At 39.5% G+C, this 21453-nt stretch overlaps 1 protein-coding gene across 1 annotated transcript; it reads left to right on the top strand.

Annotated features, from left to right (window-relative positions):
• The first annotated feature begins 15949 nt into the window (after nucleotides 1–15949).
• On the top strand, nucleotides 15950–21225 carry LOC149170950 (uncharacterized). Its single transcript, XM_089425787.1, has 8 exons — nucleotides 15950–16032; nucleotides 16248–16315; nucleotides 16556–16911; nucleotides 17167–18090; nucleotides 18310–18613; nucleotides 19082–19405; nucleotides 19658–20934; nucleotides 21142–21225. The coding sequence occupies exons 1-8, from the start codon at nucleotides 15950–15952 to the stop codon at nucleotides 21223–21225; spliced, it is 3420 nt and encodes a 1139-aa protein (XP_089281913.1).
• The last annotated feature ends 228 nt before the right edge of the window (nucleotides 21226–21453 follow it).

Genomic DNA, 21453 nt, shown 5'->3' with positions numbered 1-21453 from the left:
TAAGTAACAGAATGAAAATAGCAACACCGGATATAATCTTTATTCAGGAAACAAAGTGTTCCATTCAAAAATTAAAGCAAATCCACAGCAAATGGATGGACAGATTTGAGTTTCTCGAAGTGAAAGCAGAAAACATAGCGGGAGGCATCCTCACTCTATGGAACCCCCAAAAAGTCAGCATATTAGATGCGGAGGCTTCAAGAAATTATTTATCTGTAATTATTCAACCAGTGGGAGTTGTGGATACCTTCCTCGTCACAAATGTTTATGGTCCACAAAGAATAGAGGAGAAACTAAGACTCTTAAACTCCTTGGCAGAGCTCAGAAGTAGACATGAAGAAATACCTTGGGTCTTGGGAGGAGATTTTAATATGATTAAATCACTTTCGGAAAAAAAGGAGGCACCAGATTGCTTAATAAAGACTCAGAATTGTTCCAAACCTTTACAGATGATATGAATTTGGTTGACTCGGCAATGCATAATGGCCTTTTTACTTGGAACAACAAAAGAGGAGGTGAGGCTCAGGTCGCCTCCAAGTTAGACAGATTTTTGATCTCAGAGGAGCTTATGCTAGCAAATAGAGAAATAACAGCTAAAGTTCTACCCTTTGGAGGTTCTGATCACTGGCCGATCCAACTAGAACTCAAGGGGTTTGATTCTCCTAGGAATAGACCCTTTAGGTTTGAGAATATCTGGCTCTCCCACCTAGAGTTCATCAGCAACATTGAAAAATGGTGGGTAGAAGATCTGCAGATCCAGGGCACTAATATGTTCACCCTACACAAAAGACTTCAGCATATTAAATTCAGACTCAAAGAATGGAACAAGAAGGTTTTTGGCAACATTTTTGTGGATAAAAAGGCAGTGGAAGCCAAACTATAGGAACTCAATCAAGCATTGATCACAGAGGGTTTTGATAAAGTCAAAAGTCAGCAAGCTGATAAACACCATCAAGAATGGGAGAAATTATGCATACAAGAGGAAATCTTTTGGAGACAGAAGTCTCGAATTCAATGGCTCAAAGAAGGTGAACGTAATACTAAATTTTTTCATAGATCCACCATAGCCAATAGAGCTCACAACAAAATCTCTTCGATTTTGAATGACAATGGGTAGCTCCAGACCTCTCACAAGAATATTGAAGATGTGTTGGTTCAACATTTCAGAAGTATCACTAAGGAAAACAATCCAGACAGAGAGCAATGCATCAAAGAAATTACAAAAAATATCCCTAAGCTGGTGTCAAGAGAGGACAATTTTAACCTGAACAAACCAGTCACTGAAGAGGAAGTCAGTGAGGTTATCAAGGACATGCAGAATGGCAAAGCTCCAGGTCCAAATGGTTTCAATGTGGATTTTTTTAAGGCCTGCTGGAACATTGTCAAGCAGGACATTCTAAATGTAGTGGAGGATTCCAGAAGAAGCAGGACTATTCTGAAAGCCCTCAACACCTCCTTTATCTCTCTGATCCCCAAACAAGATTCAGCCCTGACTGCTGATAAGTTTAGACCCATTGCTTTATGTAATGTGGTATACAAGATTATATCCAAGGTATTGGCTAGCAGACTCAAACCTCTTCTTCCTTCTTTAATCTCAGGTGAACAATCTGGTTATGTGGAAGGCAGACAAATCCTTAACAATATCATTCTAGCCCACGAGACAGTTCACACGCTAACCAACAAAAAACAGGCCGGTATGATCATGCAATTAGATATTGCCAAAGCCTATGACAAGGTAAACTGGCTCTATATCAAGAGGATCCTTGCTGCTTTTGGGTTTGATCACAACTAGGTCAGATGGGTTATGGCTCTGGTTACATCCTCCAGCTTTTCTATTCTGGTGAATGGATCTCCCTCAGATATCTTCACTCCTTCTAGAGGTCTCAGGCAGGGTGACCCTCTCTCTCCCTTTCTCTTTATCCTCATGATGGAAGGATTGGGTAGAGCCATTAAGCAGGCTAAAGCCTTGGGAAAAATTAAGGGCCTTCAATTATCGGAGAATGGTCAGACAATGACTCACCAACAATTTGTGGATGATACAATGCTGCATGGAGTTCCTACAGTCAAAGAAGCTTCAGCGTACAAACAAATCTTGAATAACTTTGCCTTGGCTACAGGTATGGAAGTCAATCTCTCCAAATCAAAATTTTTTTTCTTAAATACTAACATTGCAATTCAAAGAAATATCTCAAGAATTCTGGGCTTTCAAAGGGATTCCCTCCCTTCAAAGTATTTGGGAATTCCCCTTATAGCCAGGCCCCTGCACAGAAGTATTTGGGAACCGGTGCTCAACAAGATGCAAGACAAAGTTAAAAAATGGACAATCAGATCATTGAACCTGGCGGGTAGGTTGATACTGACAAAAGTCGTTCTGCAGTCAATCCCGGTTTTCTTTTTATCAGCTCTCCCAGCTCCCAAAGGGGTTTTATAGCAATTTAGGAATATCCAGAGAGACTTCCTCTGGGGAAAGGAAGAAACAAGGAAGAAATGGGCCCTTGTTTCTTGGGATAAAATCTGCAAACCTAAGAGTCACAGGGGCCTAGGATTAGATGATCAGGAAATTTTAAGTAATGTACTAGGAGCCAAACTCTGGTGGAGATGGGTTAAAGAACCAGAAGCTCAATGGGCTAAAACCTGGAAAGAAAAATATGCAAGTTCATGGCAAACTAATGATCTTATTAGAATGTCTGGCAACATAAAGGGCTCTTACATCTGGAATAAAGCCTGGGAAAACAGAAGCCTAGTTCAAGACCACAGTTTCTGGGAAATCAGAGCAGGAGATCTTGCTCTCTTTTGGGAGGACAAATGGCAACAAGAACCAATGTTGTTAAAAGAGGACTATATGAACCTCAAGTAGGAAATAGATTCCCAGGGACTAACCAAAGTTAAAGATTTCTGGAATCTTCCTCATAACTCAGGAAAATGGAGAAATTGGAGGAGCCTAGACTGTAGAGATGACAGCCCCCTAAAAATAAAAGCTGAGGAAATTATGAGCATGCTAAGACAAAGGAAAATCTTGGTAACAGAGGGGCAGGATCAGTTAAGATGGGGCCTCAATAAAGAAGGCTCCTTTAATCTTAAGGAAGCTAAGAGGATTATCCTGAACCTAGATTCCAGTAATGCAACGAATTCTTGGCAACAACTTTGGAGCCACCAAGGGTGGATGAAGATCAAGCTATTCATGTGGTTAGTTCACCACAAAAAAATCTTAACTTGGGACAACATCAGGAAAAGAGGAGTTATTGGGCCTTCTAGATGTCAGCTATGTGAAGCTCAAGAGGAAACAATGGAGCATATTCTTAACAGTTGCACCTTTACCACCTGGTTGTGGGATTCTTTTGCCACCATTTTTCAACAGACAGACAAAGATAAAGGAAGCATCACTAATACCCTGAACAAGTGGAGAAGGAACTTTTCGGAGAATGAGATTCTCAATTTGGCCTGGGCCTTTACGCCAAGCTTCATCATCTGGAATGTTTGGAAAGAACGGAATAAAAGAATTTTCAAGGATGAAAAAACTAGCCCTCTTCGCCTGATGGATCTGATCTTGAAGCAGATTAGGGAGACAGTTAGTACCACTGTTCGCAATTATCCCAAAAACCCTCCCACAGAAAGTGAGATGAGAACTCTCAGGCAACTGAGAATGCAAGAGATTAGTACCAATGGACTCAGCAGAAGAGAAGGAAATTTGGGAAAGGAAAAGGATTTCTGGCAGCCTCCTCCGAAAGGATACCTGAAATGCAATATTGATGGTGCTTCAAAAGGCAACCCTGGAATAGCTGGATACGGAGGGGTGTTAAGAGATGAAGATGGAAGTATAAGCTTCATTTTCCACTGCCACTTAGGTAAAGCCACAAATAACATGGCCAAATTAATGGCCTTAGAACAATGCCTAGAACTACTGAATCTAAGTCAGAGCTCAAATGTCATCATAGAGGCAGACTCAGAGATCTCAATAAAAGCTGTTAAAAGAATCAGTTGTGGAGCAGCGCCGGAGAAGGTCTCAAAACACTAGAGACTAATACAAGTGTATCAAAGAATACAAAAGCATCTCCTGAGTCTAAGAACTGTTAGTTTCAGACATGTTAGACGTGAAGCCAACAAACTAGCAGACACTCTAGCCAACCAAGGAGTGATTAATTCAGAGAGCAGATTTGAAATGAACTGGCAGGAGATGACTCAGGGCAGAGTAAAAGATCTTTGTGAAGAACAAGCGGCAGAAGATAGAGAAACTTTTAAACATTGGGCCAGAAGGAAAGATACGGTATAATGATGTCTAAACAGGTTAGATCTCAGTTCTCGGGTGGCACCTGGTAGACGGACATGCTCAAAGTAGTCCTTTAACACCCTGGTGGAAAGTAACCAGGTCCCTTTCCCTTCAGATTGTTCTACAGGGTTCTATCCATAGTCAACGGCGGTCTCTGTTGCATATACAGGGTTCTGGTTTCCCGGCGAAGGCGGTTCCCCTTCATTCCTCTCTCTGGTTAGAAAACTAGGCTCAAGTGGTTTACGGGTGATCGCGCAACTTTTGTATGGTAAGTGGTTTACCTTTTTTGGGAGCGATTCCACTAGGCTCCTACCACGTGGCTAGGGAGGGGTGATGAAACCACCCTCCATCACGCGTTAAGTTTCGCACATCTTATGTGGTGCGATATTTCGCTGTGCCATCCGATTTCGTTGGTTGATCTAACGGTCAGATTTGCAAGTGCTTTTTGTGGGGCCACGGGTCTTGTCGGGCTGGTCGGGTTAAAGACGTGGGTGGTTAGTGAAGCCTTTGATTAGGCTTTTGTTTTTTATTGTTCTACCTAAGGTTTGATTTAAGTGATTAATTTTGTTTGTTGTAGAGGGGTGGGGCTTCACTTTGGCAGCATGCCCTTGGTTTTCCTGAGTCCATTCGGAGGTCAGGCTTATTGTACATTCTGTAAATTTATTTTTGGTTTAATGAAATAGAAGGAACTACTCTTGCTTAAGCAAAAAAAGAAAAAAACTATTCCCTGCAGTTTAGGTTAAAGATAGGTAAATTAAAGTGAAAAATAATAAAATAGTTGTGTGACATTAGCCAGGAGAACTGTCCAGCAGAGTATTGGCTATCAAACCTGTCAACAAAAATTCATTTGTGTGTAGAAAGAACATTTCCTTCCGACACTTCCTGAGGGCTGATTTACTCTCCAAAAAGGTGTTAAGTAATTCCTTTCGGGATTTGTATATAGATAGGATGATCTTAGTCCTAGTTAACTAATTTTGATGTTTGTCTTTGAAGAAATCAAATGATCCTTCCAACACTTCTTGAGGACTGATTTACTCTCCCAAAAGGTGTTAAGAAATTTAGCGATTTATATATAGATAGGATGATCTTAGTCCTAGTGAACTAATTTTGATGTCGGTCTTTGAAGAAATAAAATGAAATCAGTTTGATTTGGTAGGTCTGATCAGATTGCATCAACAAAGTTTTGTTCATGGTCATGATATCGAGTGGGAGATTCAATATTGCGATCAAAATTCACTACTACATTTGGGATGATCTTAGTCCGAGTAAACTAATTTTGATGTCGGTCTTTGAAGAAATCAAATCAAATCAGATTGATTTGGTAGGTTTGATTCTTTTCATGCTCATGAAATCGAGTAGGAGATTCAATATTGCAATAGTATATTTGTGATCAAAATTCAGGAAAGTAGATCTACCATTAAAATATAAGGTGCAAGCACGTGGTTTGATATGTCAGTAGGGATTCCAAAATGTAGATTTTGTGTGGAAAATGCATCCATCATCGAGCACTAGACGAGTGTAATGTCCATTGGAAACATTGTTTTAGAAATTTCTTACAATATAAACAACTATGGAAATCTACCTTCAATTAAATTAGTTTTTAAATCTTTATATAAAACTAAAAAAAATTACATAGTTTTTTTTGGAAAATTTTCTACAATAGAAAGAACTATAAACATCTACATACAATTAAATTCGTTTTTAAATTTTTCATAAAATAAAAATAATATGATTGATTATTAAAAACAAACGTAATGTACTATTCTTTAAATTACGAGAAAACTTGATGAAATTTATATTTTACTTGTTTTTAATTTTTTACCAAAAATAAAAATAATATAATTGGTTATTAAAAACAAGAATATAATTTTTTATTAAAAACAAACACTACTTAGTTAAAAAAATACTCTATATATTCTTGCAATATATTCTTACTCTATATATTCTTCGGTGAAAGAGTTTTGAGGCTCGGTGAAAAGGTTAAACACGTACTCTATATATACTTCGGTGAAAGAGTTTTGAGGCTCAGTGAAAGAGTTAAACACATACTTCATATATTCTTCTCATATATTCTTCAGTGAAAGAGTTCTGAGGCTCGGTGAAAGAATTAAAAACGTACTCTATATATTCTTCACATATATTCTTCAGTCTGAGGGCTGCGATGGGCACGGGTGATGTGCAGTCAGTTACCAAAGATTACCAAGGGCAGACCGACGATCTGCAGTCAGGTTCGCTGATATTAGGTGCACACATTCCTTATCTTTTTCTTTTTCTAATACATATTTGCTCATATAATTTCAAGTATGAATATTTTACCACAGTTACCAAAGATTACCAAGGGCAGACCTAGCATAGTTACTTTACAAGGCCTTTATGAGTATATAGATTCTTTAGAGAAACGTAGAGAAGAAAGATAAGAAAAACTACAAAAAGAGTTAGAAGCCATACTCGAAAATAAATTTGCATCTCTTGAAGACACGATCCAAAAAAAAATAGAAATAAAATAGAACTATTGGAGAATAAAATGGAGGCAATGGAGACTAGACTGCATGTTATAGAAAAACAAAACCAAGATACTAACCAACCATCTCAGCAAGGAGATGCTGATACTTTAGAGAGTCTTAAAAAGAAAGACATGATTAATGAAATTGAAGAAAAATTTAATAGCCGCCTCTCCCTAAATAATGTGGTAGATAAGTTAGATATCAAACCAATTAAAGATGAAATGAGAAAATTAATAGAATTAGACCACGAACGCAACAAAAGGGCCTTGAACCTTATAATCTTCAGTTTAAAAGAGGAAGTAGATGAGGATACTTTAGCCTTAGCCCAGACAAAACTACATAATAGATTACAAATTGAAATAGTGTGTCTCACAGAAGCAACAAGGTTGGGGAAATTAACCGAGAATAAAGGAATACTAATCCGTATAAAGGTGAGCTCCAGTGATCATAAGCATGACATACTTAGTAAAACCTCAAGTCTAAAAGGAACGGGAATATTCATAAATGAAGATCTCATTCTAGAAGATCAAGAAGAATTAAGAAAGGAGGTTCAAAAGGTAAAATAAGCTAGAAAGGAAGTAAAATGGGCAATAATTAGAAATAGAAAAGCCTTTATTTGAGATAGAAACCAAAAAGATAGTAATCAATAGCAATTAAACAAGCTCCGGATCCTTTCTTGGAATTGTCGGGGCTTCCCATGGAACAAAGGCCCCAAGCTAAGTTGGATTTCAAATGATGTTGATATTATTTTTCTTGTTGAAACTTGGGAGCACGAAGAATCTAAGGTCCCTAACATAGATGGCTTTATGCTATGGTCTACCTAGAACAAGCGATCCTCCCATAGAGGAATTGGGGGAATAGCTTGTTACATTAAGAAGAACATCTCCCCCCATGTGAGGATTTATAAAAATGACCCTCATAACCAATATAGTTGGATAGAGATAAAAGACATTAATAATAAAAAGTCCTACATAGAAATATGTTATTTTCCCCCCATCAATTCTAACTTCTATAAGAAGAAGAATCTAGATAAAACTAACCCTTACAATGGTTTAGATAATGATATTTCTAGCCTAAGGAATGACGGTAATATCCTTTTAATAGGTGACTTTAATGCTCGAACTTCAAACAACCAATCTATTATTCTAAGCAATCATTCCAACCCTAATCCTCTTTGGTTAGATGAAGACCCTACTCTGGCTAGCAGGTACAAAAGGAGCTCTGAAGACCTTGTGAAAAATTTGTTTGGGTCAGAGATAGTCAAGCTCTGTAGTGCTCAGGATATCATAATTTGCAATGGTCTAAAGAAGTGGCCTGATTCCAGCAAGATGACCTACATCCATGGACTTGGTAGCAATGTGGTAGACTACGTTATTTCCGATCTCCCATTATACAACGAAATAATAAATTTTGACATCTTAAACGACCACGAACTTGACTCTGATCATAGGCCTTTACTTATAACTCTCAATTTTGTCATGCATAGAGTTCCCATAGAAAATAATACTTAGAGCCAAAAGAACTTAATATTTGATAGAAATAAAAATGATCTCTTTCTAAATGAATTAAAAACTAGTTTTCTTCCTTTATCTAGCATAGACAACATAGAAGTTCTCTATCATAATTTTACTACAACCCTCTCATATTCTATTAACAAGTTCTCAATTGAAGTTTCAAATAATAAAAGAAATAACAAAACCAATCCATGGTATGACAAATATTGTAAAAGTGCGAGGAGAGCAATTATGGAAGCTATTGATGAATCTCTTGAAATGGACAAGATAAAAATATACAAAGCCCTAACTAAAAGGAAAAAGAGGCAGTACATTCGTCAAAGACATGAGAATTTCTTACACCTCTCTAAGGTAGCTCCTAAGAAATTTTGGAGGCAGATTCTGACTAGGAAGACTAAGGATAATAATAAAATTTCTCTTCACGATTGGAATTCCTATCTTAAAAATCTTTATGAATCTCCAAATGTCGTGGATAATTTGGAAACCCTTCTCAGAACGAAAGAAGTTTTCTCTTTAGAAGACATTAAGTTTGGGGTTGATCGCCTTGCTAATGGGAGAGCTAAAGACACTGAAGGTTACTAGGTGGAAATCTTAAAAATTGGAGGTCCTGTCCTCATCCCCCACATCCACAAGCTTTTCAATCAAGCAGTCAAGCAAGGGTTCCCCAAACCTTGGACTGAGAGCATCATTATCCCTATTTTTAAAAGTGAGGATACAAATAACCCCTCTAATTATCGAACAATTATGATCAACCCTCTCTTAGCCAAGTTATATAGTAGTATTTTGGAAAAGAAGTTAAGCATATGGCTTGAAAGTGAAGGTAAGCGGGCTAAAGGCCAAGCAGGTTTCAGAAGGTGTCACTCAACAACAGACCACCTTGTTACACTTAGGATCATTGCGGAGGAATGTCGTAATGATAAATCCAATTTATTTCGTTGCTTTGTGGACTTTAGAAAGGCTTTCTATATGGTTCCTAGAAACAACCTTTGGAATAGATTAGAAGAGCTAAAGGTTCCTCTCCAGTTGAGAGCTACCGCTATAAGGTTATACGAGAATGTAATTGCCAATCTAAAGAGCAATGAGGGGTGGTCGAAAGATATTAAGTGTAACATCGGAGTTAAACAATGTTGCCCCCTCTCCCATACCTTATTTGGCATTTACATTGATAAGCTCGAAGGCTATTTAGAGGAAGCAAGATGTGATGACACGATCTTAGCTGGGATAGTCCTCATCCTTCTTCTTTATGCTGACGATATTGTTCTTTTGGCAAGGTGCCCATCTGATCTTGATAAGCAACTCAGGCTTCTTAAGGATTTCTGCTCTACCATGGGTATGACTGTTAACACTAACAAAACAAAAGTTATGATTATCAAATCGAAGAAGGACACTTACGCTAATTTTATGTATGACAATAATAACTTGGAGGAAGTGTATTCTTACAAGTACCTAGGAACTGATATTCATCACAAGCTCAACTGGAACCATAACATTGAGAAAAGGATTAATGGGGGGTGTAAATCTTATTTTGGTCTTGAAAATAATTGTAAAATAGCAAACCTCGTAATGTGGGATAAAAAGAAGTTCCTCTTTAAAACTTTAGTCACTCCTGTTATCTTATATGGCTGTGAGGTTTGGGGTTGCAACATCTCCAGAGAATCATGGAGAAAGATTGAGCAAATCCAGAAGAGTTTTATTGGTTATAACCTGAAAATTAAAAGTAATACACCCTATCCTATTCTCCTTATAGAAGCAGGTCTTCCCCTATTGAGAGCCTAGCTATGCTTAGGTTTCTGTTGTACAAGCACAAACTCAGTAACATAGACGATCATAGACTTCCTAAGCTAGCTTTAAATTCCAACCAAAACCACCTAAGGCTCAATCGAGGGTGGCATAAAGACACAAGGGCCTGGTTAAACTATTGGGAGATCAACAAAAATGACGCATTGCAAAACATAAATAACATTAAAGATATTCTTACTTCTAAGTTCAAAGAAAAAATGTAGTGTGAGAAAGATTTAGCGGCTAAAAGAAAATTAAGTTATTATAAGAAGGTGATCAACCCCACCCTAGAAGATCAAAAGTGTCTCTCTATTTTAACTAGCTCAAAGAAGAAAATTAATATAGCAAAGATTAGAACGAATTCTCATGAGCTCCATAGTGAAACAGGTCGTTGGGCAGTTCCTAAAACGCCATGGATGGAAAGGATCTGCCATATATGTGAGAATAGGAACATCGAAGATGAAAACCACTTCCTCTTAGAGTGCCCCACGTACAACCACATTATATCTCAGTTTCACAATCTTTGTTACAATACTGACCTTCCTACCCTTTTACCATGTCAAAATTATAGTGAGCTCGGGAGGCTTCTCTCCAAGCTTTTTGAGCATAGGAATAAAATCTTAAATCAAAATAAATAATTTGTTTCTTAGGTCCGATAGACCATTGTTTGGTCCCAACGGACGTTAACCATCATCATCATCATCATCAGTACTTTGGAGTAATAGGAAAACTTATTCAAATTTAAAATTTATATTTAATTCTTATATAATTGAATTAGTTTTTAAATATTTCCTAAAAACTAAAATTATATGATTGGTTATTAAAATAAAAAAATTACATATTATTGTTCAGTTTTGTGAAAACTTTATTTATATTTCAAATTTGAGTATTCTTTAAGTGTGGTTTTTGGAAAGTTTTCCAACTTATTTTTTTGATCTCATTTGTCTAAGATGTGATAGAGATTCATTGAAATCACAAGATTGAAAGATGAACTTACTGGCCATAATTTTTTTACCAATTTTCTATAATTTTTTAATAAAATTATATTTTATTATTATTATTTAAATTATACATTTTTAAATTATAAATAAATTTAATAATCTAAAAATAAATTAATTATATAATTCAACAATTCACATCTAAGCTATTAAGATCTTATGAAATTTATAACATAAATGATATAATAAATTAACTTTTACCTCAATAAAAACAACATACTTTACATTAAATTTAACATTCCAAAATCTCTTAAAATCTGATGATGATGATGATGTTGGTGGTGGTGGTTAATGTCCACTGAGACCAAATTGGTCTATCGGACCTATAATTTTCTTAGTTTTTAATTGTTTGGCTCCTCGTCTTTCTTGGCGAGATTGATGCTGTAGCTTTCTTTTTTTTCTCTACGGTCTTCCAACTTCCTTTATCTTGCATCTCCATCATCTCTTCTGGTTCTTGGGACATTGGTGTCTTAGCTTCGCGATCTATTGTGTTCGTCCTCTTGAATATAGATGGAGAAGAAGTTTGGTCTAGGAGATTGCTTTGCTGTTAAATGGAGATTTATTTTGTGTGGTATTCGAATCCTCATAACTGTTGATGCATGAGTGGTTGTCGAGTTCACTCTTTTGTTGCTGAGTGGGGCTTTCTCCCTGCTTGTCTTGAGAGTTGTTTCATTATTGCCCGATTTCTTGTGATTTAGAGTTTTCTCTAGAGTATTCTTCTTTGTTAAAAGTGAGTGTTCTTTTTGTCCTCCTTCCTACCATGTAGATCTGTGGTGGTTTTTTCTAGCAGAATTTTTTTGGGAGGCTTTTGGGCAATTTTTTGCTAGATGGCCCATCTCAAAGTAGGATCAACATCTGAAGATGACACTTTCATAATCGAGTTTCTGGTTCCACACGTAGTCTTTACTTGTTAGGTTTATCTCAGTTGGGAATCCGGTGCTGAAGTCCATTTCCACACAGATGCGTGCATAGGTGCTTCTCGCATATTCTTCTGTTTCTGGGCACCTGCAGTAAAATTTTCCAATTGCATTTCCAATGGCTTTTAGCGAGGAGAGATTCCAGAGATGCAAGGGTAGGCTTGGCAATCTCACCCAAACTGGTGCTAAGGTTATGACTGCTGTTGAGGGATCGAATGATGGGTTCCATGGCTTCATGAATAGGCCTGAGTTTTCCCAAAACCAAGGGCCGGAATCTAGAATACATTGTCTGCTTTCAGGATTTTCAAAATCTATTATAAAGAAACCCCTAGCACAGGGGTAGATACTAGTTTCATTAGAAATGATAGGCTTCCATACCTCTGAGATCCAATTGTGGAGAGTTGTCAACCGCGGCCAAAAACCATTGAACCGGCAGATTAGGGCACTTTCAGAAAACTTCAAAGCCTCATCGAGTGAGGCCTGGACCACCTAGACAGTGGGAGCTGGGGCTTCACTGATGATATGGGCAGGAGCTTGCCCTCTTGAAGCGGACGAAACTGAGCCAACAACTATTTTTGCAAAGCTGGACAGTGGGAGCTGGGGCTTCACTGATGATATGGGCAGGAGCTTGCCCTCTAGAAGCGGACGAAACTGAGCCAACGGCTATTTTTGTAAAGCTGGGAGCCATATTTGCCAGTACAAAGCCAAGACCCAGCTGTAGAGAAATGAGGCAGAAGATTAGATCTAGAACCCAGCCGCAAAGAAATAAGGCAGAAGATTATATCTAAATCCAGATCTAGCCGCAGAGGATTAGATCTAGAATCCAGCAACAAAGTCTCAGTGAGCCTTTTAATCTGCAAGAAACCTTAGTAGGAAAAATCCTGCTTTTAGTATCGAGAATCAATTCCTACCCCAGATAAAAATAAATCACCCACTTTCCCTTCATGAACCATTCGATTTGGAGATGCCCACGTAAAATAACAATGAATAAAAAAACAAGATCTCTGCATTCGAATTTCGCGACCGTCCGACTTAAACCACGACACCTCTTGCCATTAATGATTCTGTTAGGTTGCAAGCATTCAAGCTCAGTCAACAAAAAACCTACTTTAGCATATGCAAACATATTTAAATATCCATACGACTAATAATTATAATGATAATATATTACTACTATTATTAACTAATAGTAAATTGCCACTACCACTTTTATTTATATCAATTTACAACTTTCCTAATATCATGTTATGTGTATGAATCAACTCGCTATTCACATCACACTAGGAGCCGCGTTAGGAAGATGTACCCCTGAGTTGTGAAATTCGAAGTATTTTCTAATAAAGCGTGAAAATGGTTAGCCACCCAAGGGAAAGATAATTTTGAATAAAATAATAATAACATAATAAAAAATTTGTTTTCTAGAAGTTTACTTTAATAAAAGTAAAAATATAAGTATATAAGCAGTTTGACTAAATTAATACGCGGTAATTGCGGATTGCGAGATTACAACCTAACCACAGGATAATAAGGTTAGTCAATTACGGAAATATATAAGAGGTTTGACTAAATTAAATCCAACCTAACGACAGGGATAATAAGGTTAGCCAATTACGGATTGCAATATTCCAACCAAACGACAGGGATAATGTGACGCCCCTCGTGAGATGTGATATTGGTAAATTAGTAAGTTTAGCTGTGAGATAAACTCTGTTTGGTGAAATATAAAAACTCTGTTGATTAGTATTGTTAACCAATATGTTAATTAATTGTGTTATCATTTATTTAATCTGGATACATGATTAATTATGGCCAATCACTGTGAAGGTGGTTAAAAAATAAAAATAAAACCCTAACTACCTTCAGGAGGCAGTTGAGACCTCTGGAGGAAAAAGGGAAAAATGCCAAGTCTGGTTAGGATCAGATGGCAGAAAGATAGTAAGAGAATGCTATGTCCGGTAGTGATCGGATGGCATGTTTGTGAGGAAGAAAATTCCTACACTCGCTATGTCTGGTTAGGATCAGATAGCGAAATCTGGCATAGCCAGTGAGATTGCAGACGAGAGGATCTGCTAATGTGCTTGGGGGTGGAAGATCGAGGAGGATCTTCCTACGGACGGGTGGACGACAAGCATTACACACAGGTTTGCCTGTTAAACAGGTAAGGATTACTGTGCTTAATAACTATGGAATTTGCAATATGGTTATGTGTGTGCGCATAGATTAGTGAAGAGAATGCTATTCATTTTCTTGACTAAGGAAAGAAAAAAAAAAGAAACAAAAACAGAAAACTGTTCTTATGCATTCGGCAGAGACCGATTCTATATATATAAATGCAAGCATTGAGCGTGTAAGTAAATCGAAATTCTGTAACACCGGCAGCAGAATAAACATTTAACAGAAACGAAAGCCAGTAACCCTACTCTGTATTCTCATGCAGATGACATTTAGAGAGAGTCGAATCATAAGCAGATTAACAGTTTCTTTATTGCATTATAGCAGCATTTAACAATGGAAAGTTCAATAATATTCAGAATAACGAACAGGCCGAGCGCATGTCGGCGAACCATAATATAAGCTCAGGTAGAACAAATTACTCCTGTCATTATACAAGAAAAATAATTGAGTAAATACACTAGCGGTATATAAAGATGATCACAGACTGAGGAATGTCTATACCGTGAAAACGAAAACGGAAAGAGAACCATAACATTTTTGCATGCACACGGTAAGTGCCAGATCCGGCTCCCAAGAGTCACCGCCGCTGGCGGAAGCGAATGCTTAGCCGGCAGGGCTCTATGGCCGAACTAAAACAATATAAGACCATCATGCAACAAACATTACATTTGTAAGAAATTGAAAGGAGATTCAAATACAATCTGAATGCATAATAAAGCCGAACTGTAGGCGAGAATACCCATATACAATCTGAAAGCATAATAAAGCCGAACTGTAGGTGAGAATACCCTACGAACGGTTCTATACAGAACTCGGGCTATACCCAGCTAAAATATCTGCACATAGTGGGTCTGGAACAAAACAGTAAGAGATTATATTATAAAGACGGTGGCAACAAAGCCTCGAAACATTGTTTACGAACTGTGCATGACCCAGAAACCAAAAGAACTCATTTATACAGTTAAGCCAGCAAACAGCGCTTGGCGGGTCTTCGACATAAGTCAGATAACAAAACAAAAACTGTTGCTATTAGCCACATAAATTTAGAAACGAAAAATCATGTAACATCGCAGCAAGAAGCCCTGGTTATAAGTCGCAGGGACCGAATGCTAGAGCATAAGCCTCGGCATCCCTGTTCCAGAGGAACTATAGCTCAGAAAATGCCCGGAAAGTAAAGAACCATCAAAACGCAGGTCATATGGTTCTGTCCGATTCTTACCTGTAGAGGGACGGTGGAGGAAGGAACCCGACTTCCACGGTGTCGGCTGGTCGCCGAAGCATCTCCCTAACACAATAATGTAAAGGGTCAGAACCTGCTCGATACTGTGAATACCATAAATCAACAATAAAAACCGAGAACTGTAAACAAATCCGGAGGCATGGGTCGCCTTGGTAATCGAGGGTAAAGAAGAGTAAGTAAATAACCATCAAATATACCTGAGACGGGTGGATCGACCGCAGCATACCCTGGGATTCTTCGCACTGAGGAGGGATTCCGGAATTGCCAGAGAGCCTCGGCACCCCGGGCGGCATACAGCAGCTCAAGATGAAAACAATAACGAGCATGTATGAAGAACACTTTTAAATACTTCAATGCAAACTCTGCCCCGTGGCATAGCCTCAACCCTCGATCGAGGAGAACCTCTAACCATCGTTCGATCAGCGAGAAAGAACCGGGAAAAGCCCTGAGTGCGAAAGGGCAGAGCCCGAGGAGTTTGTACTCACGGCACATGGAGCTTGGAGCACACCACAGCACATGGCTCTTTGTTGAATGACCGTTGATCAAGCCAGATGGATGGCGTTCAGTGACAGAGCGCCGGAATCGGGCAGAGCAACACCACATCAGCGCCTCGGAGATGCAGCTCAGTACGCTGCTTGGTAAATGCCATAAATGAACCGTTTATGAGGGAGGACGTAACATTGTACTAAGATGTGTATTGGAATTGTTTCCATATCGCCGCATGTAAATATTTATGTGTGTAAACATTACTAAAAACCCGAATGCGACATAAGATAACCCATGCATGATTATGAATCAAATATAACCCATGCAATATATAATAAAGTGAAGTTTGATACGTAATGTGCATCAGGGTTGAAACATTGTATATGTATATTAGATTGCTCATGTTAGAACGAAACTATAATATATGTTCCAGAGGTACGTGGGGACTCCTTCCATTGCACATGTATATGCATATTGTAAGCTGGTAAGAAATGATAAAAAAAAATTTACTTTTGTAACGGAGTGTGACAAATTGGTATCAGAGCCCAGTTACAACACTGTGACCTCGGGTAAACTTTAAGAAAAACAGTAATGCATAAATAGTGTCATGACAACCAAACTAAGAGTATACTGAAGTATATAATCACAGCTGTTGAATTAGTTAATCTTGTACAGGTTGCAGGATGAGACGAACCAGTAGCGCTCCTCACCGGAACGTGGGACAACCAGAGAATGTAGCTCATCCTCAGGGAAATCCTGAGTTATGGGTACAACTGGGGGCAGAAGGCCGCAATACTGATTCGGCTATATTGAGGACAGTCCAGGAGCTGAAGGACGAAATGGCCCGTTTGCGGGAGGACAATGCAAGATTAAACATGGAACAGGAGAGGATTCTGAAAAGTTTATCAGATAAACAACATCATCAACAGTCCCATCCTAGACCTGAACAGACACGGGTAACAGATGAACAGAGCTATCATACAGAACCAGAGGATGCAGAGGAAAGAGCCGAGACGCGAGGAGAGAAGTCTGTTAACGCTTCCGAATATCAAACTCCAAAAAGACCGCGAATGGAATTACAAGGTGAGTTTCGGAAGATTAAGCCACCTCAGTTTGATGGGGAGTCAGAAGAAGCTGCGGAAGCATGGCTGATCAATATGAATAAGTATTTCCAAGTGTACGAGTATGATCACCATCTTAAGGCTCGGCTGGCTATATTCCAGCTGCAGGCCAAAGCCACATTATGGTGGGAAGAGGTCAAGATGGTGTGGGGGGTGAGTGAGTAGGACGTGACTTGGGAGGCCTTTCAAAAGTATTTTAAGGAAAAATACCTGACAGAACGCTTCTATGACGAAAAAGCACGAGAATTCCACGATCTACGGCTGGGACAACAGACCATAGATGAGTTTGTAACCAAATTTACGTCTCTGCTCCGTTATGTTCCGTACATTCGAGAGGAGAAGGCTAAGGTGCAGCGGTTTGTAAGCAGCCTACCTCTGGCAATGCGAGAAAGAATCGAGTTTGATAATCCGAAGACGATGGACGAAGCCATTCGGAAGGCTAGACTCTGTTACCAGCAGGGCAAGCAAAAAGGAGAAGGTTTTGGGAAGCGATGGGCAGACAAGAAGAGCAGTAGAGTGGCTGCGGGAAATAAGGGAGCTCGCAACAGCTTCCACAAAGGATTTTCGAAAGGAACCGGCACTAAAAACCCATCCAGGAGTCAGATCAGATTTAAGCCACCTGCTGAGTCTAAATACAGTGAACAGCAGGTTAGAACGGATAATGAAGGTGCAGCAAGGCCACCAGTTCAGTGCTGGGGTTGTGGTGGACCCCATTATATTAAGAATTGTCCTCATCGGAAGGAAAGTGACCAGTTGTCCCAGATTTATGAAGCTTCTACCGTGGGAGACGTGGCCAGATCCATGCCCAGAATCAATGCAGCACTTGAGGATCGACAAGCTGACTACCAGCCAACCATGATTGAGTTTGAAGGTAAGCTCTATGATCGAACTGTTTCTATTTTAGTAGACCCAGGAGCTACTTTAAGCTATGTAAGCCCCAAAGTTGTAGAAAGCTGCAAGTTGCAAACTATTAAGTTTAAAAATCCTTGGTTAGTACAGCTGGCCACGGGGGCCAAAAGACGAGTGCTGACGAAGGTCAGCAACTGTCCATTACGATTAGCTGGTCAGACAATAACAACAGAACTGAATGTACTCCCTCTTGGATCTTATGATGTGCTGATAGGAATGGATTGGCTGGAAAAGCGATGGTCTGTAATTAATTGTAAAACAAAAACCATATCGTACCGAGATGAACTGGGATTGGAAAAAGAAATTCAAGGCATCCAAAAACCGGTGCAGATCCGGCCAATTACGGCCTCACAGCTAGTTAAAAGTGTGCGGAAGAAATGTCAAATATATGCAATTCAGGTGGGGTACGCTGGGTCTGAGAATAAAATTACGACAGTGGAAAATATTCCGGTGGTGCGAGACTTTGCTGACGTATTTCCAGAAGAAATTCCAGGGCTGCCGCCCAAGCGGGATTTGGATTTTACCATCGAATTGGTACCCGGTGCAGCCCCAGTATCCCGTGCACCCTACCGGATGAGTGTGCCGGAATTAACTGAGTTAAAGATGCAGCTGCAAGAGTTGCTGGATAAGAAGTATATCCGCCCCAGTGTATCTCCTTGGGGGGCTCCTGTGCTGTTTGTTAGGAAAAAGGATGGAACTCTTCGTATGTGCATAGATTACAGGCAGCTGAACAAACTGACAGTTAAAAATAAGTATCCACTACCCCGCATTGATGAGCTGTTCGATCAGGTGAAGGGGGCGACAATCTTTTCCAAGATTGACCTGAGGTCGGGCTATCATCAAATCAGAATAAAGGATGAGGACATAGCTAAAACTGCTTTTCGTACTCGTTATGGACACTACGAGTTTGTGGTACTGCCTTTTGGGTTGACTAATGCACCTGCGACATTTATGTGCTTGATGAATAGTGTATTTCATCAATACTTAGACAAGTTTGTGTTAATCTTTATTGATGATATACTTATATATTCCCGGAATATTAAAGAGCATGAGGAGCACCTCAGAATAGTGTTACAGACGCTACGGGAGCATCAGCTATATGGAAAATTAAATAAATGTGATTTTTATAAAGAACAGATTCAATACTTGGGACACATCATTTCAAAAGAAGGTATAGCGGTGGATCCCGAAAAGATCAAAACCATAATGGAATGGCCAACACCCAAAGACGTAGCAGATATTCGATCCTTCATGGGGTTGGCTGGTTATTACCGACGGTTCGTAGAAGGTTTTTCCAAGGTTGCATACCCTATCACCTCTTTGCAAAAGAAGGGGAAAGTGTTTAAGTGGACAACAGATTGTCAACGGAGCTTTGAGCAGCTCAAATACCTGCTCACCACCGCACCTGTGCTGAATGTTGCAGACCCAGAGAAGGAATATGTAGTTTGCACAGATGCAAGTAAAGAGGGCGTAGGTGGGGTGTTAATGCAGGAAGGTAAGGTGATCGCATATGAATCCCGAAAATTAAAAGAGCATGAACAAAAGTATTCCGCCTATGATCTGGAATTAACCGCGGTGGTTCACGCGCTGAAAATGTGGCGCCATTATCTGGTGGGAAGAAAATTTTTGCTGATGACTGATCACCATAGTTTGACTAGCTACTTTAGTCAACCAACCTTAAATGCGAGACAAGCAAGATGGGTGGACTTTTTGGGGGGTTTCGATTTTGAAATTAAGCATTTAAAAGGAAAAGAAAATAGGGTAGCTGATGCACTGAGTCGAAAAGTGCACTGTCTTTATGAAATCGGTATTAGTAAGGGACTGTCCACCCTTGATAAAGAACTTGAAAGGGCTGCTGCTCAAGACCAGATTTATCTACGAAAGAAACAGCTGGTGCAGGATAAAAATACCCACATAGTACAACAAGGGTACACCTTGAATGCAGCCGGAATTTTGTGCTACAAAAAGAGGGTTTATGTACCCAATCAAAGTGGTATTAAAGAAAAGATTCTGGATGAATATCATAAAAGTCCTTATGCGGGACATCCGGGTTACCAAAAATTGATTACCTCGCTTCGGAAAGAGTACCACTGGCCAGGCATGAAGAGGGATGTGGTGGAGTATCTGGCGCGATGCTTAGAGTGCCAGCAGGTTAAGATTGAGCATCAGCACCCTGCGGGTTTACTACAGCCACTACCTATACCAGAATGGAAATGGGAGACCATTACCATGGATTTTATAACGGGATTGCCAAAATCCAAGAAGAACAATGACTCTATAATGGTTGTTGTAGACAAACTCAGTAAGTCAGCTCACTTTATACCGGTTCAATCCACCTATCGGGCGGCTCAAATCGCCAACGTTTTTATGCAGAATGTGTTTAAACTCCATGGACTGCCAAAAACAATAATATCCGATCGTGATGTGAAATTCACCTCAGTCTTTTGGCGAACCTTGTTTGAAGGTCTGGGAACCCAACTGAACTTCAGTACCGCTTATCATCCGCAGACTGACGGGCAGACTGAGCGGGTGAACCAAGTGGTGGAAGATATGTTGAGATCTTACGTGATGCAACAACCCACTCGATGGGAGGAGTATTTACATCTGGTGGAATTTGCCTATAACAATGGATACCATGCATCCTTAAGGATGAGTCCATTCGAAGTGCTTTATGGCCGGAAATGTCGTACACCATCCAGTTGGTGCGGACCAGAGGACAAACTCTTGTTGGGTCCTGAGATGTTGGAGGAGATGGAAGTTATGGTCAAAAGGGTTCGAGCTAATTTGAAAATAGCTCAGGACAGACAGAAAAATTTTGCAGATCGGAAGAGGACATTTAAAGAATATCAGGTTGGTGAGCACGTGTATGTCAGAATCCGGGCTAGGAAAAGTACCCTTCAATGGAATGCTTGCGCCAAGCTGGCACCACGCTTCTGTGGGCCTTTCCAGATTTTGGCGCGAGTAGGGCCAGTAGCTTATCAGCTAGCCCTACCTAGCCATATCCGGGTTCATAATGTCTTCCATGTATCAGTTTTAAAGAAATATGTCTATGACCCTAGGCACATAATAAGTTGGCAAGATATTCAGGTGGAACCGGAAGGAGAGTTCATGGTCGAGCCAGTGAACATATTAGATCGGAGAAGAGTCGAGCTGCGGAAAAGGACTATCCACCAGGTTAAAGTGCAGTGGCAGCACTTTGGGCCTGACGAGGCCACCTGGGAGGATGAACAGAGCATGAGGAAGGCTTATCCCAAACTGTTTTTGGCTGAACAGCAACATCGGGACGATGTAGAACTTCAGGAGGGGGAGATGTGACGCCCCTCGTGAGATGTGATATTGGTAAATTAGTAAGTTTAGCTGTGAGATAAACTCTGTTTGGTGAAATATAAAAACTCTGTTGATTAGTATTGTTAACCAATATGTTAATTAATTGTGTTATCATTTATTTAATCTGGATACATGATTAATTATGGCCAATCACTGTGAAGGTGGTTAAAAAAAAAAAAAAAAAACCCTAACTACCTTCAAGAGGCAGTTGAGACC

Source organism: Pinus tabuliformis, chromosome 4_2 (genome assembly GCF_031772625.1).
Source record: "Pinus tabuliformis cultivar Carrire ecotype Pingquan chromosome 4_2, CPIR1, whole genome shotgun sequence".
Taxonomy (NCBI): domain Eukaryota; kingdom Viridiplantae; phylum Streptophyta; class Pinopsida; order Pinales; family Pinaceae; genus Pinus; species Pinus tabuliformis.
This window is presented reverse-complemented; position numbering and strand designations above follow the sequence as displayed.

Bases quoted from the DNA above. Each gene is read 5' to 3' on its own strand.
- LOC149170950 (XM_089425787.1), top strand. From the start codon at position 15,950: ATGGCGTTCAGTGACAGAGCGCCGGAATCGGGCAGAGCAACACCACAT. The intron at 16,033-16,247 runs GTAAATGCCATA...AATGTGCATCAG, and splicing joins GCAGCTCAGTACGCTGCTTG to GGTTGAAACATTGTATATGT. The intron at 16,912-17,166 runs GTTAACGCTTCC...GTGAGTGAGTAG, and splicing joins AGACGCGAGGAGAGAAGTCT to GACGTGACTTGGGAGGCCTT.